The following is a 20811-nucleotide window of genomic DNA, read 5'->3' as shown; positions in this document are numbered from 1 at the left end:
ACTCTGACCAGAGCGACCCCTCAGCCTGGAGGGCTCAGTCCACCTTGACGTGCGTTTCCTCCAATGCATCTGCTGTCAGGGGGGCCCCCCAAACCTGGACCCGAGCCGCAAGGGCAGCCCGAGAAACATGATGCATCCGGGAGATCTGGCAGCCAGAGAGAGAAAGAGCACAGGAAATAGAAGAGAAAAGCAAGATCGTTTTCCATGTGTGCACAGGAATGAAAAGTAACAGGGCAGTTTGTTTCTTTCCCACCAGCAAAGCTGCTCTGATGTTTGCCACGCCAGAGGCGCGGTGACCCCTCGTCTCCTACACGGCACGGCTGGTTCTCTTTACCAATGTACCGTCTGCCCATAATGAAGCTTGGAGTGAGGTCTGGACAGGCGCCCAGAGTGCAGCTGTTCCTGCTTAGGGGCCAACGCCTGTTCTCTGCCAGGCTGAGTGCGTGAGCCCGAGGCCTCCTGTGGGAACGGAAAGGCCCCACAAGGGCAGGGAAGAGAGGGAAGGGGCGCCCATCTAAGGTAGGCCCAGGTGACAGATACCCAGAGGCAGAATCAGGATTCTCCTTGGGAAGTTTTTTGGGCATCTGCTGGAACAGAGACATGAACCGGCAGTTAAGGCCATGGTGGTGCAGGAACCTGCAGGCAGAAAAGTGGCCCTGGGGAACCTTTAAGCAGGTGGCACCACGTGCCTGCTGTGGCAACAAGGCAAACAGGCCACAACAGGGGAGCACATAGAGAAGTTACACACAGAGAACAGCACAGCAGGGCTATGCGCGGGGCTTTTCCTCCCACAGTGGGTCCGGGTGCTCCCTCTCGCTTCGTGTGGGTAAGTGAAGGCCCTTCTGCAGCGATGTGTCTGTGTTGGGAACGGCCCTCCGCCCTTCACTTACGTTAACCAGTCCGCCTCCTATAACTGCCTTCAACGCAGGTGCTGATGCTTGCCCTCCCCTCCCTGGCCCTGCCGCTTTCCGCCAAGGACACCACGACCCAGGGAGGTGAACCAGCTTGCCCAGCTCAGTAAACACTTGCTGAGCTGAAGGCAGTGGACATATGATTTGATTCCAGAACCACTGGCTTCAAAGTCCACTCTTTTAAACATCCTTTTTTTCACTCACAGAGCTCATTCCTGTACTACCACAAAAAAGGTGCTTGGTTTGTATTAGACTGTTATTTATTTCTTATTAGTGTTTATTTTGAAGATACCACACGTACCTTAAAGTCTGAAGGCCTAAAGTCGCAATCAATATTCCACCCGAATATTCCATATTTTTTCCTTTCATTGACCACGGCATTGAAAAAACATAAGCCAAATAAAAGTTTTTTCCACCATGGTCCGCAGTCAGGTTTTTCAAATATTTCTTCCGTCACCTCTCCACTACCACTGTATCCAAGCATCTTCAGTAAATTACTTTTCAATCCTACGGGCCTTTCCACTGTGACCTTTAAAACAAATGTGGGAAAACAGCAGCATGTGAGGACAGATGCGGCAGCAGGACCGGGGGTGACTCTCGCACAGCACTGGTGAGAGAACTAGCTGAGAATGGGACTTTTCGAGACTCAGTGGTAATCTATAGATTCAAGGCAATGCCTATCGAGATACCAATGATGCATTTCTTGGAACTAGAACAATTATTCCAAAAGTTTATATGGAATTGCAAAAGGCCCCCAGAGCAACAGCAACCTTGAAAAAGAACAAAGTTGGAAGGATCACATGACCTAATATTAAACTATACTGTAAGGCAATAGTAATCAAAACAGCATGGCGCTGGCATAGAAACAGACACATGGCTCAGTGGACCAGAATGGAAAGCTTGGGGACAGACCTACGCCTTTATAGTCAACATTTGACAGAGGAGGCAAAAACATGCCATAGACTAAAGGCAGTGTATTCAGTAAATGGTGTTGGGAAAATTGGATACATGCAGAAAAGTGAAACTAAACCACCTTTTCATAGCTTTTTGCCACATGCAAAATAAATTCAAAATGGATTAAAGACTTAAATGTTAGACCCAAAACCATAAAAATCCTAGAAGAAAACACAGACAGGACAATCTTGGACATAGCCTGCCGCAATATTTTTGCTGACGTATCTCCTTAGGCAAGAGAAACAAAAGAAAAAATAGACAAATGGGACTAGATCAAACTAACAAGTTTTTGCACAGCAATAGAAACCATCAACAAAATAAGAAGACAACCCACAGAATGGGAGAGCATTCACCAATACACCTGATAAGGGGTTCATATCCAAAATTTATAAAGAACTTACAAAACTCAACACCAAAAAATAAAAACAAACAAAAAACCCAAACAATCCAATTAAAAAATGGGCAAATGACCTGACTAGCTACTTCTCCAAAAAGAGGACATTCAGATGGTCAAATAGACATATAAAAACATGTTCAATATCACTAATCATCAGAGAAATGCAAATTAAAGAACCACAGTGAAATATCACCTCACACCGGTCAGAGTGGCCACCATCAATAAATCAACAAACAGGTGCTGGTGAGGATGTGGAGAAGGAAACACTTCTGCATGGAAAGCAGTATGGAGATACTGCTCAAAAAATTAGAAACGGAACTGCCTTGTAACCCAGCAATTCCACTTCTGGGAATTTATTTGAAGAAACCCAAAACACGAATTTGAAAGAATATTTGCACCCCTATGTTCAATGCAGCATTGTTTACAATTGCCAAGATGCGGAAGCAGCCCAAGTGCCCATCAGTAGATGAGTGGATAAAACAACTATGGGACATTTACACAATGGAATACTACTTGGCCGTAAAAAAGAAAATTTTACCCTTTTCGACTGCATGGAAGGACCTGTAGAGCATTATGCTAAGTGGATAAGCCAGTCAGAGAAAGTCAAGTACCACGCGATTTCACTGATATGTGGAATCTAATGAACACTCTGAACTAACAAGCAAGATAGAGGTGGGCTCAGGGAGAGAGCAGGCTGACAGCTCCAGGGGGCTCAGGTCTGTGGGGTGGAGGGACGGAGCACAGAAGGACTCACGGACACGGACAACAGAGTGGTGATTGCGGGGGTGGGGTGGGGGAGGTGGAAGAGGGTGTAAGGAGGATAAATGGTAATGGGAAAAATACAGTAAAAATAAATCACTAAAAAATAAATAAAAATTCAAAAATTCCCGTCGGTTGACTTTGTCACTAGGACAACTGAAGTGAGGGGGGCAGAGGTGAAGTGGGGAGAGTCAGTTGGGGGCTTTGTTGACCGTGTGGCCATGAGCACACTTATGTAAAGTTGTGTGGATATGTCATGACATGTGTCGATGTGTGTGGGTACACAGATACAGGATGTGTGGGCACATGGACCTGAGATCCTGGATCAGACTAATTACTTATTCACAGAGCAGCTCCGGTGCCCACGGGGAGACATAGTGGGGGCCCAGGTACCCCGTGCATGCACAGTGGGGTTCGGACCGCGGGGGTGGGACTCTACTGGTGAAACTTGGAGCCGACAGGACCGCCTGGCAGAGCGGCCCCTCCCCCTTCGAGACGGACTTGGAGGCTTCCACTGGGGGGGTACACGGGGGGGGGGGGGGCGTTAACAAATCCTTCCTGGGGACTTGGTCTCTGGGTTTTTGTAACTCCCACGGTGTCCTGCGGTGTCACGTGCGCGGACTCCGTGCCGCCAGTGTGAAACACAGGCGTGTGAGGGGCAGGTTCCAGGCCGCTCCGCAGAGCGGCACAGGGAGTGAGGTGTGGCTCTGGGCCCCCAGGACCGCTAACAGCGCCCTCTAGGGGTGGCTACAGGTGACACTTGGTCATCTTTGCTTCTATAGGATCCTTTCCCTCTTCTTATTCTTTTGTAAAATTTCTATGATGTTCTATGTCCTGTTTTTGCCTTCTGCTTCTTACCACAATCATTTCATGCTCTCCTATCATGAAATATTTCTTTAGAATTTTATTGTTGGTGGCAGCATACTATTCTGTCTTCTAGATAGACCGTACTTTATTTGGTCTTTTCCTAGAAGTGGGTCACCTGGTGGAACTGGATGACACTGTAAGACTCTCTATAAATTGCAAAAGTACCTTCTTTCCTGCATTAGTATCTTTCAGACATGAGCTTAGGAGCCGTGTGTGAGACTGGTTCTTTTGTAGGATCCGTAACGTTACTGATGACAGCAGAATGATATTTTAACCTTTGCCAACTTGATGGGCTATCAAAGGTGTCTCATTGTTTTGATATGCATTTCTGATATCTCCAGGCTGAATTTTTATTTTTTTATGTATTTATTGACCTTTTGTGTCCTTTGTCAATTTTTATGGGGTGTTAGTGTTTGCCTTAATCACTTGCAGAGGCTCTTACAGGAAAATTATCATTATCATCTCTGTCTGCATAGATGATGGTTCAGGAAATGCCTCGCAAAGTTTTATGCATCTATTTACCACAACCACATCAAAAATGTTTTCCTTGCTATTAGGACTCCAACTTTTGGTCAATCAGACACTTGTTTAATGAACAGAATTGACCACGTCTTAGCATTTATTGAAACTCAATGATGGAGATGAGGAGAAGTCACAGGACTTTTTACGCAACATCTCAGCTTGCTCTCTGCCAGCCCCTTTGCAGAGAATTAACAGTGCGCCGTGACGCAGGGAGCGCCGGGTGGGAGAGGGCTGCGTTCCACGCTCTGGTTTGTAACAACTGGACCTTGTTGGGCGAACAAACATCTACACTGTGAACCGTGTGTGTGTGGGGGTCTTGCCTGCTGCTGCTCTGGCGTCCCTCCAGGTCCGCGGCAGAGGGCTGAGCACCGGGTGTGGATCTAGCACCTGAGAGTTAGCACTCTCTTCTTCAGTGCGAATTACGAATGCAAGGTGACCTACGTTCCAACACTGCTCCTCGGTCAGCCTCAGGATCTGTTACTCTCTGTCCTTACCTTTAAACTCTTCTGAAGAATAGTGACTGGAAAGGAGGCATCGGACTCTGAGCCTAACCACAGCCTGAACTCAGGGTCTACCGTCACATCTGGACTGCTAAGCCTGCAAAATAAAGAGAGTTCAGGTACGGGTGTGAAAAACTGAAACCGTGCCAATGTGTTCCAAGAATCACAGCATTTCAATGTTTTAAGGGACCTTAGAAATCATTTTAATGATCAAAGACCTTATTGGACTATCCTAAGAACTTTCATGTTGCACAAGACTCATTAATTCTCGTTTTAAAAAACTGGTTTTAGGCCCTGACTGGTGTGACTAGGTTGGGTGGGGGGCGTCCTGCAAAGTAAAAGGTCGCTGGTTCGATTACCAGTCAGGGTGCCTGCCTGGGTTGCAGGTTTGGTCCCAGGTTGGCGCGTGGGCGAGAGGCAGCCGGTCAGTGTTTCTCCCCCTCTCTTTCTCTCTCCCTTCCCCTCTTTAAAACTAAATAAAATCTTAAAAAAACTCGTTTTTTTGCTTCCCTAAGCACAAACACAATATGCTCATCAAAAACCAGGGGTGAGATGGGGAGACAGTTTAAGAAGAAAACGCCTGTGGTCACGTCTGAGACAACTGAGCATCAGCCTAAGTGACGCAGTAACGGGTCACAATCCACTGAGTGCAGCAGGAGTCCCTGAGTCCACACCGACTCGAACACACTGATAGATGAACGGGGAGAAGAAAATCCTCTCCTCATACTAGACTCACTCAATTAATTTAGAAGGAACTGCAGAGTTTGGAAGTCACCACCAGCAAACCATACGGTAAATAATTCAGCCAAAAATAGCCGTGGATGCTAAAACCAGAGGGTGAACCTTCTCACTTACGATTCCACAATCGTGCACAGCGTTGGCATAAAGGATGCCGCGAGGTGGCAGTTCTGGAGGAAGACCCATTGCTCTCGGCTGCTCAGAGCCTTTGCCACAAGATCTTTAGCTTTCTCTGCCCGGCTGTGGCCCAGGGACAAGGTGGTCACGTGCTGGGTGGTCCCCTTTAGCTCCTGTGCAAACTGCAGGAGGGTGTCAGTGAGGTCGACCCCTGCGGAGCAATGCAGAGAGGTCCACACAGGTGTGAGCTCGTTCAGTTCCCTCTTAACAAATACAGTTCAGCAATTTTGAGTGCTGGCGGGAGGCAGCGGTCACCTAGCCTTTCCAACCGATGGGGATGATAACACCTACCTGCGTCAGCGCTCCCGGTTAACCTCTTCAATTCACCCGTCCCTTCCTCCTCTGTAGCTGCACCCCAGTGTTCCCTGGGTGGGCTGTGTACCCGGCTAAGATGCCTTATTTTTAGCCTCTCTTGCTGCTAGCTGCAGGCATCTAAGTTTTGTAAGTAGATGTTGGCAGCCAAGTTTGTTAACATTTGTGTGATTGTTCTTTTCCTCCATCCCGTTCATTACAACATGGATTCGTGACGGCTAGAGCTCTGGCTGCCACCTAGGGCTCTGTCCTCGAGAAAGGGACACAGATATTGAGAGCGCGCCGGGCACACAGCCAGCGGCTCTACAGCACAGGGGCGAACACATGGCCTGTGGATCAAACCCGGCCCCCACCTTGTTTTATCCGGCCTGGCGCCTTGTTTCTACCTGGTGGCAGCGCCGAGCTCCTTGCCCCTAGTTAAGGAGGAGTTACATGTACACAGTCCTAAGTTACATCCGGCTCTTTCAGGGCCACCCCGAGGCTGATGTGGCCCCCGGGGAAAGTGAGTCTGGCATCCCTGCCACGGAAGGGTTTCAGCTGAGAAACCTCCAGGCGCAGGCATGTTGGACGAGATTTTTGCCCAAAATTATTATACAGTTTCTTGTATAAGAATTGAAGTTTGAAAGTGGTGAATCCTAAACACATGTTTGACTCGGAGATGATGAAGAACAATAGATGGATGAAGAAAATATTTTGCTTTGGGTCTGTAGGTCGAAGATAAGAAAGAGAAAAGGAAAAGCATTTGGAGTTTTGAGGAATGTAAGGGCTGGCCCAATATCAGCAGGACCAATTTCTGATAGTTTATTTTATAACACATATATTTTTCATGAGTCAATGTTACTTACAACGGGTAATAAGTGCAAGGGAAATCGTAACTTTCTATTGAATCATAAGAGCTTGGGGATATTTTCTGCACAGACAGAGTGCTGATAAATTCTCCCATACATGTGAAGCCTTATTTCTCTTTGTTCTTCTACATTTCTAGAAAGGTCCTTTCTTAATATACTTTAAAATTTTAATCTGTCCCTTTCCCAAATACTCACGAGAATGGGAACCCGTTTTAAACGCAGAACGACCCGACACAGAGCCCGCTTCCCTGCGTCTTCTGACAAGTTGTGAGGTTGTCTTACCCGGCACCGGACAGCTTACCGTGCGCGTGAATAAGCACCAGGGGGGTCCTGGCGCTGGACTCTCTGTACGATTCTTTCAGATTAAGTCCACTTCTGTAAATGTCTTCACTTCCTAGTCTTTCGGTTATAAACTTTCTCACTGCGCTCTTTAATTGTTCTGGTCTAAGAATTTTTATCTGAAAGAAAAACCAGGAAGAAGGAGAGAAACACAGGTTAAGGCGTTGGCACCGTCCCCGGGACACCCTGTGCTCTCACGTATGACGGGGCTCCTCCGTCACCTCCCTACTGCTGGCTCCCACTTCGCTCCACCCACCAAGCCAGCATTTATAAAAGTTCCCACTGTTCTGGTTTTTAACCCGAGGACTTGTTTTCTGAGGGGTGGGGAAGAAAATGAGGGGTGGATCAAAGAAATGGGAGTTCTGCTGAGTTCAATTTGACTGGCTCTTTTCTAAGCAGCTACAACTAGTTCTGGAAATTGTCACTGTGACCACGTGCCCCATATTGCCATCTTCCCCTCTCTTTGCTGTCCAACAGGCTGTAGCAATAGAGAGAGGGGAATAAACTAGACAAAGGCCTTGCCCCATGATATTGGTCTTCCCTGGACTGAACCTTCTTTCTAGTATCTTCTAACTTAACCTCTTGTGTGGCAATCTCGATTTCTGACTCGCACAGGTCAGACCCAGTTTCCAATATTTGACCTCAGTTTCTCCCTATGTCCCTCAGCACTTTGCCAGCCCAGGCCTTCTGACTGGGGGTTTGGAAGATAGGGTCACTATGCTCATGAAGTTTCCAGCTCAGAAACCCAAACGCCTGGAGCTTATTGGGAGAAGGTAAGGCAGCCTGGGCTTTAAAGTCCCGTGATGTGGCTGTGGCCACACATTTTCACGCGGCGGCCATCTCAGAAACCCACTCCAGCACAGCTAAGAAGCAGAGCAGAACCTGTGCTTTCGGGAGGCAGGCAGGTCCCCTGAGGGACGCAGAGTCTGTCCCTCAGATTACCCACCTTGGAAGTCCTTCCTGCTCTCTAGGGAGGAGTGACGGAGGGGACAGAGGGCTGCCGGGAATGTCCCTCTAACTGGATTCCCTCCACGAAAGGACACATTCATATGGAGAGAAGGTGCTTCCCTCTAAATGGCAGCTGGGGCAATCGATGTTTTGCTCATACGGTTTTAGGTTTGACGGTGTTAGTGGCTGACAAAGTGCTCAAAATATGTACAATACCACGACTGGCTCACAGCGCATCTTACCAAAATAAGTCTTTGAAATGGAGTGAGTTTCTCCCAGGGAAAATTCACAGGTCTATGTAATTCTTCATTTTCATTCAAATGTTCAGCTAGATACAATTCAGAGAAAGAAACTGAGATTAACAATCAAATGCTTTGGATCACTAAAAGATACCACGATTGAAAAATTTTTGTTATAAAGTTGTGAAGTTACAGTTTAACAAGATGCTGGCCTTCTTGTACAGTGGAGCTTTAGTTCTATAGAATTTGCAGTATCACTAACTGTCTTTAAACTCGCAGAGGAGGTAGACATTAAGGTAGATTTAGATTCAATTTGGCCCTGGTGGCGAGACTGTAAAGTCGGTCTAAGGAGATGATGGGCAGCTGAAGGAAAACAATGAGCAGCGAAGGGCCCGGCGACCACTTTAGCACCTGCTCCTGGGCGGGGGCTGTTTTTCTGATGAACACAGGGCGGGGCGAAGGAGGTGACAGTTCTGAGTATGTGGAACAGAGTTTATTCTGGTATTGTTATTTATTAATGATTGCATTCTTTTCCATAGGAACAACTGTAAACATACTTTTGCCCCACCCCGTATAAACTAGTAACTTTAGAGGTTAGAGATGTATGTTCATACTCTACTTATAGGAAATGAGCACCAAATGAAAATGCAGCAAAACTGTCGAAGTTCTGAAAAACTTCATGCTACACATGTACGTTTTTTAACCCGGACCCCTCTCGGCGCGTCGGCAGGCTCCTGTGGGCCCTGCTCCTGCGGGCCGGGACGCCTCCGGGTGCTGGGCGCTGACCGGCGTGGCTGCGGCTGTCATTTCTGCCTCCCTCCCACTTCTGTTTTCCCAATGTCTACACGCAACTTTGACGAAAGAAGTAGCTTTTCTGATTGTAACTAAAATAGGTTTGTCGATCTTTAAAAAAGTCCATGATACATTAAAATTATTTAAAAATTAGTAAATTTGGGATCATTTGAACAAGAAAAAGAGCTTCACTTTACAAAACAGGCCGGTAAAAAGTTTCTTTAAATAAAAGTTATCAGCCCATCCCATAATATAATAAATGATGAATCCAAAATAGAATAGTAAAAATGCAACAAAATGAAATAGTAATGGCCCAGAGAGAAAACTCTAGAAGAGGAAGAGAACATCTTAATGAAAACTGGGAAGAAGCTCTAAAAGAAAAAAAAAAATAGACATAACTGAACATTTATGTTCAAACATTTAAACATTTGTGTGGTATAGATACTATAAATGAATCCAACAGATAAAACACATTTTGAAAAATACTCGAATAAAGAGGTTCATACTTTTTAACAAAACAAAAAATCATCTTTTAGACTGACAGGATTTTTACAAATGGACAAAAAAGATAAACCATCCAGTAGAAAACTGGGCTACGTACATGAATAGGCAACTCCGACATCTGAAAAGGTATTTTTTTAGCTAATAGGGACATTCGGGTCGGAGCAGTTTAAACTTTTCAGATTGGCAACAGGTAAAAAATTCAAAACTCCTCTTGGATAATGGGCACACGTAGCTTGCTGTTGGGAGTATAAATTATTGTGGACTTTCTGGCAGAAACTGTTACCATAGAAAAAATATAAAAGCAAAAGAAATACGTGTCGTGCTGTCGATGTTACCGCAGAAGCGTAACTGGAAACACAGTTGGAGACTGTGGCAGAAATTCGGCAGCAGCACGGAGGAGGCCGTGGCAGGAAGGAGGAGAGTTCAAAGAGGGAGGGGGGAAAAAAGAGGAAAAGATACGCTAAAAATAGCAAATCATTTAAAGTAAGTTCTATTTCCTCTGTGATTTTAAAACACGTACCTGCTTTATAAAAATATAAAACACACCTGTTCCATATACCACACATCTTTACATACGCAGGCCTGTCTGGATTCAGGAGCGAGGCCCCTGTGGTCTGAGGAACGGTGAGGGGTGGGGTTCCCCGCTGAAGTCTCGACCTCACTGGAGTCTTTGTCAGCAGCGCCCACGTTCACCAGGACCGGCTCACACGACTGTCACGAGGACCAGAGAACGCAGGGCGTGCCGGCGGCATAGTCACGCTCCGCCTCAACTTTTCAGGACAGAGGGTATTGAACTCGGGTCATCTTACAGACACAGACATGACCGACCGAGATGGAGACGCCGAGCGCTTGCTTACCTCCCTCCCCCGATCTCCTACCTTCCTCGTGCGAAGCGCTTTCCGAAGGGAAAGGCCTGCTCATCAGGACGTAGACAGCCTCGCTGTTTCGGAAAGCGTCCCACTGCGGCGCGTTGGACAGCAGGGATTCGCACAGCAGGGCGAAGGGCTCCAGCTGGCTGCTGGCGTGCTGGCTCTGCGTCCACCTGGGGCCCGAGAGCCACGCCAGGTGCCCGTCCCTGAGCCTCTCGTACAAGCCTGGTGGAGAAGGAAGGGGGAGTGGGCCCGCTGGGGAGCCGGCCCTCACCCGCCCTGCTGCGTCGCGAAGCAGGTGCTCAGTGAACACCTGCTGTTGGGGGGAAGCTATTCTGTGTGACAGTTAATTACCCGAAGGGCAATGTTTGTATTGTGGCAAAGAGAGAAAATTTACCATCGTAACCATTTTAAGGGTATGGTTCAGAAGAGTTAAGTATATTCATGTTGTTGTGAAACGTATTTGGAAGTTTTTCTGCAATGCTGTGGCTCTGTACACATTAAACAACCCTCTTCCCCTCCCCCAGCCCCTGGTAACCACCATTCTACTTTTTGGTTTTTTATCAGTTTGATTTCCTTCGATACCTTATGTAAGTGGAACCACGGAGTATTTGCCTTGTCACTGGCCTATTTCTCTTAGCATGTCCTCAAGTTTCATCCATGACGTAGCATGTGACAGGATTTCCTTTGTTAAGCTTGGATACTATTCCACAGTATGTATCCACTACATTTGGTTTATCCACTTATCCATCAGTGGGCGTTCTGGGACAACACAAAGTGTAATAACGTCTACATCACGGGGACGCCGGAGGGAGAAAGAGAGAGTGAGCAAGGGATCGAGAAGTCTTTGAAGAAATAATAATAGAAAACTTCCCTAACCTGGTGAAGGAACAGGACATACAAGTCCAGGAAGCACAGAGAGTCCAAAACAAGATGGACACAAAGAGGCCCGCTCCAAGACACATCCTAATTAACATGGCAAAAGTTAATGACCAGAGACTCTTAAGAGCACACGAGAGTGACAGCTAATTACCTACAAGGGAGCTCCCGTGTGTCTGTTGTCTACAAGAGATACACCTCGGAATGAAAGGCACACACGGGCTAAAAGTCAGGGGATGGAGAAAGAGATTTCGTGCAAATGGAAGAAAAACCCCCTGAGGTAGCAACTCTTATATCTGGAAAAAAACGGTCTTTGAAACAAAGGCTATAGAAGAGACAGAGAAGGACAGTACGTGATGGTAAAGGGAGCAATCCAACAAGAGGACATAACCCTTGTAAACACTTATGTACCCAGCACAGGAGCACCTGAATGCATGAAGCAGACCTCGATGGACATACAGGGAGAGAGTGGCAGTAATGCAGGCACAGTCAGGGGTTTTAACACCCCACTGACGCCAATGGACACATCTTCCAGACAGAAAATCAACAAGGAGACAGCAGCCTTAAGTGACATATGACACCAGATGGATTTCAGGGCAGTTCACTCCAAGGCAGCAGAATATGCATTCTTTTCAAATGCACATGGGCCTTTTAGATCAATGGAAAAGAACAGAGAACCCAGAAATAAACGCACACCTTACCAGTCAAGCCATGTTCAACAAAGGAGGCAGAACATACAATGGGGTGAAGACAGCCTGGTCGGCAAACAGTGGTGGGGATGTTGAACAGGTGTGTGCTAAAATAACGAAACTACACCGCACACGAGAATAAATCCAGAATGGATTCAAGGCTTAGGTGTTAGGCTCGAAACCATAAAAGCCCTGGAAGAAAACACGGGCAGTAGAATCTCAGGCACCTTTCAGAGCAGAGTTACCGGGGAAGATGGGAAGTGGGTACCGAAGCCCCTATTGTCACCACGTCACTGCTGTGTCCGCCCACAATCCCGTCTGTGTTTGCTTCCCATAATTAGGAGCTCTGAGGTGTGGTGCGTAAAAGCTAGTAGTTTTTGTATCGTCTTAATGAATCGACCCTTTTGTGATCATATAACGTCCTTCTTTGTTTCTTTTAACAGCTTTTGAGTTAAAACCCACTTGTTTCTTACGTCCGTGTACCTGCTTCGACTCTCCTCCAGCGGCCGTTCACTTAGCAGCCTTCTCCACCCTTTCGCTGCAAACCTGGGAGTATCTATGAATCTAAAGTCAGCCTCCTGTCCAGAGCACAGAGCTGTGTTCTGGTTTTTGTCCATTAAGCCGACCTATGTCCGTGGATCAGGGAGTTTGACCCACTTGCATTAATCATGGGTGGGGAAGGGCTTGCTACGGCCACTTTGCTGTTTTCTGTGTGTCTTGTAGTGTCCCTCCTCTTGTTTCTTACTGCCTTTGCATTTCACCACTTTTTCTGGTGATTAATCATATATCCATCGATCCTCTTTGTGTTTCCTCTGTATGTACTCTACGGATTTGTTTGTGGTTACTCTACGAGGGTCCTCCAGAGAAAGAGAACTAATCGGATATGTGTCGATCTATCTGAGGAGATTTATTGCAGGAATTGGCTGGGATGGTCCCGGGGGCTGGTCAGCAACTGAGTTGAAGATCGCCCTCACCAATGTGGATGGGTGGGCAAAATCCAAGCCACCGAGGGCCCAACTTGGACAAAAAAACTGAGAAAGGGCAACACCGCTCCCTTCCCCTGAGCCGCGTGTTCTCCTGAGTCTCAGCTCCGTGGACCCAGGATTCACCACGGCGGCAGTACCACCTCTGGCTCAGGCCCCCAGGGGCTTTCGGGCCTGGGGGCTCTCACCGACTCACACCTCTAGCTCTCCGGGGGCTCCAGCTTACGGGTGACAGATTGTGGGACTGCTCAGCCTCCATAATCACATCGATTTAGTAATCGATGTGATTACTAAATTATAATAATAATTATAATAATTACAGCAGCTGTCACGTACTCATTCATTCATTCGAACAGTACCGAACACCCACTCTATGCCTGACAGCGCAAGGGACACAGTGCTGAGTGAGACGCTGCACTTGAACTCAGGCTGCTTTTGGTCTAATCAATACAGAAGCACTGCCTTGGAGCACCGCAGAAATCGTGCAGCATCTTCCAGGGAGATGTGCTTTTACTCAACCCGGAGGAGCTGCTTTTGCTTACTGTCAAGCCTGGGATGAGGCATCGCGCCTTTGGTGGTCGGCAGCATGCCCGAGTACAAGAAGATGCTCCACTCTCTCTCCGAGAGCACCCCGAAGTCGTCCTGCGGCCGGCCCTCGGTGGCGTTGTTCCGCATGATCGCAGTGCAGAGCAGAAAGGCGAAGCAATGCTTGTGTTTATCGAACAGAGCCCACGTGACCACCTGTGGGGGAAAATAACTCTTAGGTTAACCCGGCCGGACTGAATCAGTTCGCGCAACTCCCATCAAAGAATGTCTCACCTTCAGAATAGTTCTCGTCAACGCATCCACCGAGTTTTTAAGATGCCTCTGTAGGGGACTTCTCCCCCGTCTTAACTTATGTCCTTTGGAGACGTTCACGCTTTCCTGAGGTCTTCTCGGATGCACTTTCTCCCTCTTCACACCGTGTTCTTCCTGTCTCTTGCTCCGGGAGGTGACCGTGGAGATAAAGACCTGCCGAAACCAGTCGAGGGAGAACTGATACATGTGGCTGAGGTGTGTGAGGCTGGCCACCACGAAGTACAGCAGGGCACCGCGCGTCGCGATGGGGAGGTAGGTCTTGCGTGTCACTTGAATCTCGCTCTCCGCTTTTTTGGTTGCGTTGATGCGCTTTGAAATTTCATTCGACGTAACTTTGGATTGCCTTAAGAGGTCTATAATCTCCTCGTTATCTAGTATACACCCTGAAAGCAAACACAGACGGATTTCAAGAAAGACCATCACGAGGTTAAACGCCGTCTCCGCATTCTGTCCTCCTCCTGTTCGAGTGTTTGCCGTTGGCTCCTTGCAGTTTCGCTCTGGGGATGAGCTCTTGAATCAGGGCCGGCACACGGGTCTTCACTGGGGGCCACGTCAGCCTCGCAGTTGCCTTCAAAGGGCGGAATACAGAGCTCCTTGCCCCTAGTTAAGGAGTAGTTACATTTACACAGTCCTACAATTACATTTGGCCCTTTGAAGGCAACCTCGAGGCTGCCGTGGCCCCTCGGGGGAAATGAGTTCGGGGCCCCTGTGTTAAGTGAAGAAAAGCCACAGTTCTGGTGCATTTGACTGACAGCTCATGTGCCACTCTCCCGACTCCTTCGTCCCTTACTCCTGTCACTCTAGTGTCCGTGGGGCCTCTTTTTGTGGCGGGCACATCCTAAGTAGCAATTCCATCACAAGGAATACGTTTCCACAGCGACCCACTGTACACATGGAAAATGAAAGTGAAACGCCCCGGAAAGAACAAGGGTGCCATTATTTCAGGTGAAGTGCTCCCCTATTTTCTAGAGGATTCTGTTTTTTAAACAAATGAAATTGATAATGACCAAAAAAATGGATTTCTCATCCCATGAATAGGGTGCCCTGATTTCTGGGAAGGTGAGAGGGGCTGAAGGTCGAATCACTCACCAATGGCCAGTGATTTAGTCAATCTCGCCTCCATGAAGCCCTCCCAGGACAGCGTCGGGGGGGCTCCTGGGTCGGTGAACACGGACTTGGGATGGACGGGAGGTGCACCGGCCGGAGTGAGGAGCTCCGCACCCTGTCCCTCCTCGACTTTGCCCTACGAATTCCTCGCGTGTGGCTGTTCCTGCATTATCTTCTTCATAATAAACCCGTGATCTAGTGCGAACGGGTTTTCTAAGTAATCCGACCTAAGGAGGGGGCTCCCACTTCTAGCCTGTCACCGATCTCTTCGAAGTCCAGGTGACACCCTGGGCTTGGGGTTCACATTGGAAGTGGGGGCAGGGGGCCGTTTTGCAGAGCAGAACGCTTACCCTGTGGACTCAGATGCCAGCTCAGGTGGACAGTGTCAGAGCCGAGCGAAGCGAAGGACACCAGCCAGTAGCGAGTTCTCACTGGCAGGGGGGGACGCCCTCCACCACGTTGGAACTGGGCATTCAGAGCCCCTTTTAGGGGCAGATAGATTTATAATGCTTTTTATCTAATTGTTGAGCTGTTCAGAAATTATGCTGTTTCCATTTAGAGGCTGTGGTTTCTTAGACATTTCTTGTGTTCAAGAGGAATGCAATTCCTACTGCTACTTTAATAAACATCAGGTTTTAATGGGATGCATATGAGTTGCTGGATTGTGTCCTTCTATGCTTTAGTTATGAATACCTAAAGATGAACTTCAGTTAATCTTTCGTTCTCTGTAGTCTAACTTGATACATGGAAGGGATGTCAGGTACCTGAAGGACAGGCACAGGGTGAGGAGGAAACGAACCAGTTTCCACAAGATTTTTCTTACAACCTACACTGACTTTATGGTGGCAAGGGACCCAGGACATGAAGCACTGAGAAACATCAAAATCCACATTGATTTCAGTTTGGACACAAGGCAATTCACCTACATTAATTGGTTACTGGGTGAACATTGAGATTTGGTAGTTTTGTTGCCAGCACGGCATACTGTCCTTAAACTTGTTTTGTGTCCGGCACCAAGGCATGTGCCGAGGTCTCCCAACAGCACCAGGCAGCTGGACTCACCTTGCGTGCTCTGCAGCAAGTTCAGGGCTTTCTCCTCCAGTTCTTCAAGAGCCACGGTGTCCAGGGAAATGCTCTCCAATAACTGGAGACGCTGGTTTTCCAAGTGGGGAACTTCGTGAGTCACCACGGTGGATAAGAGCTGGTCCTGCAGACCTTGGAACGTGACCGTGAAGTTGATCATGGTAACAAAGTTATACACGGATGGGGGGAAACTCGGGTTGTCTATTTCTGTGGAGATGTACAACCTGAAACGTGGGAAAGGCACCCTTGGTCAAAGGATATACAGAGGGAAAAGGTAGAACATTTATTTGATAATGGAGCAATATTTCTCCTAGAAGGAAATAAGGTCAATTTTTAGGGTTATTTGGCCTGATACACAGGAAGGCTCTCGATTTATGCTACGTGAAGACCTTGCTATTTCTGGCCTTACAAACGCAGATGTACAGATGTCCACATGGCGTCTGGTCTGAGCCTATGGACAGAGGAAAGACAAAGGCTAAATGTTACGAGTTCTGACCTGCCACCAGATCAGGGTAAGAACTATGGTTTGCACCAAGTAGGAAGCCAGTGGAGGGATTCGAGAGGAGAGGAGAGGCATGATCGGTTTTGAGCAGGACTGCTCTGGCTGCCGTGGTGAGAGCAGCTTGTGCAGAGGGGGATGTGGGCAAGAAGGCAGCTGGGGGACGGGGTGAAACGTGAGAGCCGGTGGCGGCTTGGAGCAGGGCAGCACCAGCGGCTGGTTGGGGTGGTCCGACGCGGCACCTTTTTCCTTTTTCAGTCGTTGCTGAAACCCAACCCAGCAGAGATGACCCTCCTTCCTCCTTTCACAGGGTGGAGCGGAGACTCAGGGAGGCTGGACGTGCTGCCCATGACACATGGCCAGCACGAGTGGGGACCTGCCTCGCTGCCCTCCTCAACAGGGCCCCCCACTCCCTTGACTCCCCAATTCACGCATGGGGGCCCCGCTGCCACCCCAGGAAGAGGTCGCCTCCTCCGCATCTCTGGAGCTGTGGCTTCACCCATCACCGAGTCCTCGGTGAGAAAGAACGAACGGGCTCACACCGTGTCCCCCCCATGTGTGTCCCACACGATGGTGTTTCCTGGCGAGGCCTTGCACAATAAGACGTTTTAAGTCCTTGCAGAAAAGCATCTTGTTTAACTGTTTGTCTCAGAGCTTTTTACAGACGAACAGGACCCCCTTTTCTGAGTGACACCTATTAAATCCCTGGAAATGTTGTTTTGCGGAAGATACTTCTGAAGGAGGCCGGAGGACAGGATGGATTCTAAGGAGCAGGAATCTGGCTGCCCTGCTCCGGGGGGCGGGCCCCGTGGCGGGTTTAAGAGTCAGGACCACGTGGGAAGCAGCCAGTCTGCCTGAGCCCCCGAGAAGGTAAGCACACCCGCTGGGGGCATGTAAACATCTTCTGGTTCTCCTCGCTGGTTGTTTGCTTGCCCAGCAGTCCTTCTTCGGATTACGAACTGGAGGAGCAACACTGGGACCTACCACCAAAGTGTCTCATCCCTTGGGAATGATACTTCCGGGGCGATTCATTTTGACTCTGCAACTGTCAAGGGAAGTGGGCCGGCAGCAGCAGAATTCCTGAGGGCCCTTTACTGCCTGGACAGGATACAATGGTTTTATCTGCCTACAAAGAAATCTCTATTCTTTTCTTCTACATATAACGTGCGGATTTTTTTTTAAATGGAAGCAGAAGCTTTTCCTGTCCAAATGAAATGCCGGGCAAACAGATCAAATCAAGCCCCTCTGGCTCATGCAGGGCCAGGCTCCTGCTGGCTGCCGTTCCCCCGCGGTTTCTGAAAACTCTCTGCGGGACCCACGGGTCTCCCCAGGCACCGTCTGAAAAATACCGGTTTGCAGTGACTTATAAACAAAAGTCCTTTCTCTGTTCTGCAGAGTAATGAGTAAGACGTAAGAAACTGGAAAGATGAAAATAAAAGGAACATCCAAAACACAACCTTCCTTTTTCTTCCACAAGACGCTTATCAGAGCTGAAATGCAGAACCTTCAATATTATTGTCTCAAACAAACACACAAACCAAACACTGGTCTCAATTTAACAGTGTCATTACCTGAATTTGGAATTATATTCAATCTCAGCATCCTCAACCCGTATGAAATGTTTTCCTCTTCTCTGATAGACAGCCTTCTTCAAAATCGCCTTTAAACCGGGAGCTAGTGTTTCAGGGAGATTCTGAAAAACCCGACAGACATGAATGAAAAATTCACCTTACGAGAAATAAACCAGTTGAAAAGGCACAGCTTTCACAGAACGCAAAACCTGTTCCTACGTGGGCAACCGCGCAAGGCAGGTCTGAGAAATGGCCGTCGCCAACTCGCTGTGTGTGCCTCTTTCCCCGGAAAAAGGTGCCTGTCACTTACTCACACCTCCTCGTGTCCGCGCTCGGTGCCCACAGCGGAGGGGTGCCCTGGGCGGAGCTGGGGGACGAGGCCATTTGGCACAGGTACCTGCAGGAGGACGCTGCCCCCCGACTTCATGGCCTGCTCGATTTTCCGGACGGCGCTGCTGTCCTCGGCCGAGAGCTCCTGCAGCCTCGGGCCTTCCATCTGCCGGATCCAGTTGTAGGCCTGCCTGTGTGGGTCGATGAGCAGTGGCCACTGCAGGCCGTTCTTGATCAGGATGGCGTTCTCCGTCAAATACTGGCCCAGCGGCAGCCCCTGATGGTGCCATTGGTGGATCTGGAACGAGATCACTCGCGAGTTCGTCGTTGTTTGGTAAACTTTACACCTTCGATGCCCGCAGGCTGTGCCCGCCCACCAGTCGGTCGCTCAGTAGCCCAGACAGACTCGTGGTCTCCTGGTGCTTGTGTTCAAGTCACCCTCATCTGACTTAATACTGGCCCCCAGGCGCCAGAGCAGCGATGCTGGCAATTCAGAGAAGCCGTGGGGCGCCCCCTGTCAGCGAAAAGGTGTGATCACACAGGAAAACCCCCAGTACAGAGAGGGCCCGGTGCCACCTGTGGCTTCAGGAATTCTCTGGGGGTCTTGGACCGTATCCCCTGCTGATAAGGATCTATAGATCAGTTTGGAAAAAACAGCCAGCTTTATAATGCTCACTGGTCCAATACATGAACACGGTATAACTCTTCATTTGTTTAGGATTCCTAAAGTTTATCTCAAAAATATTTTACGGTTGTATTTCTGTAAGTTTTACACAACTTTCTGATTATTCGCTTTGATGCTAAATGAATGTTACCTAAAACCACTGTGAACCCTGTTTTGTTGCTGGTGTCGAGAAATGAGATTGGTTTTTGCATACTGGCTTTAATCCAGAAATTTTGCTAAACTTTTATGAATGTTCCTATCTACACTTTCTCTTTGATTTTCTAGGCACGTATCTATCACCTTAAAAAATTTCTATTTTTTCTTTCTTTTCCAACCAGATCTCTTCTCTCTCTTTTCCTTGCCTTCCTGCACCGTCTGGGCCCCTGGTCCAGGTTACACTCCGGCGGAGGATGGGGTTGGCCCTGTGGTGTTTCCGATTGTGAAGGAAGACCTTCCACCAGAGGTTGTTTTCGTCAACCCTGGTTTCGTCGTGGTTAGTTTAGGTTTTTTACTAATGACCAGGCATATCGGGGTTTTCAAAGAAACTTTTAGTTATTGACTTCTAGCTAATTGCATTTTGATCAGAACACATCATCAAGTCCCTTGGCATCGCGCGGTCAGTTTGGGCGGAGAGTGCGTGCCCTGCAGTGTCCCGTGGTGCCTGCTGTCCATCTGCTGATTGTGTTGTTTGAATCTTCTCCACTTTCACTGATTTTTGTGTTCTTTTTTCCATGAGTTCCAGAAAGAAGGGTGTTAAAATCTTTCACTACAAATGCAGATTTGTCCATTGTTATCAGTAGTTCTTTAAAGGTTGGCTTTGTATGATTTGAAGTTGTGCTTTTAGGTACAAACACATTTAGAATTATCAGCAGAGTCTTGGAGAATGAAAGCAGTTCTTACTGCACTGTAGCATAAGGTCATACAACTTGAGTAATCGCTTTTTGCCTTAAATTCTATTCTGGCTTTTTTCAGGATTATCTATAGTAAGTCTCCTCCCATTGTCTATGGCCAATCTTAGTTTCAGATGTGTGCTTTCTAAATGACAGATGGTTTCTGCTCTGCATTTTAGTTCACATTTTTATATAGTCTTACAGTCTCAGCCTTTTAGCCAGACCATTTAGTCCACTGACATCTAATGTAACTATTTATTTATTTGGTTTTAAATTTGTTATTAGCATTATGGAAATGAGAAGCCAGCATTTGCCGCTGAGACTTTGTAGGCTGTGTGGGCAGTTTGAGTTATCAGCAGGGGGAACAATCTAAAATGACTCTCTAGGGATAAAAAAAAAAAGGAATATTTCTTTTTTATTCTCTTAATATCGGCATACAACTTACATAGAGGCAATAAATATTCATTGATAAATTAATACATGTGAAGTCTACATTTTGGCCATTTCTAAGAATACTACCTGTGATTCAGTAAGTTTATCAGTTTATTAATGGCAGGAGTTTCAGGGAAACTGGCTGTATTT

The 20811-nt window shown here is 47.8% G+C and overlaps 1 protein-coding gene across 1 annotated transcript in view; it reads right to left on the bottom strand.

Moving 5' to 3' along the window:
- The window catches only part of DNAH14 (dynein axonemal heavy chain 14), a 163727-nt gene that overhangs the window by 12427 nt on the left and 130489 nt on the right, over positions 1–20811 (bottom strand). The window contains exons 65-75 of the mRNA XM_053659549.1: positions 18743–18973; positions 18346–18467; positions 16255–16499; positions 14047–14468; positions 13770–13968; positions 10665–10901; positions 8515–8600; positions 7287–7443; positions 5766–5976; positions 4905–5007; positions 1213–1440 (exon numbers count right to left, since the gene is read on the bottom strand). Coding sequence (XP_053515524.1) covers positions 1213–1440; positions 4905–5007; positions 5766–5976; positions 7287–7443; positions 8515–8600; positions 10665–10901; positions 13770–13968; positions 14047–14468; positions 16255–16499; positions 18346–18467; positions 18743–18973 — 2241 coding nt within the window. The remainder of the gene's footprint in view (positions 1–1212; positions 1441–4904; positions 5008–5765; positions 5977–7286; positions 7444–8514; positions 8601–10664; positions 10902–13769; positions 13969–14046; positions 14469–16254; positions 16500–18345; positions 18468–18742; positions 18974–20811) is intronic.

This window comes from Artibeus jamaicensis, unplaced genomic scaffold (assembly GCF_021234435.1).
Source record: "Artibeus jamaicensis isolate MK-2021 breed Jamaican fruit bat unplaced genomic scaffold, CSHL_Jam_final scaffold_754, whole genome shotgun sequence".
NCBI lineage: Eukaryota > Metazoa > Chordata > Mammalia > Chiroptera > Phyllostomidae > Artibeus > Artibeus jamaicensis.
The sequence above is the reverse complement of the archived record's forward strand: the minus strand, read 5'-3'. Positions and strand labels throughout refer to the sequence as shown.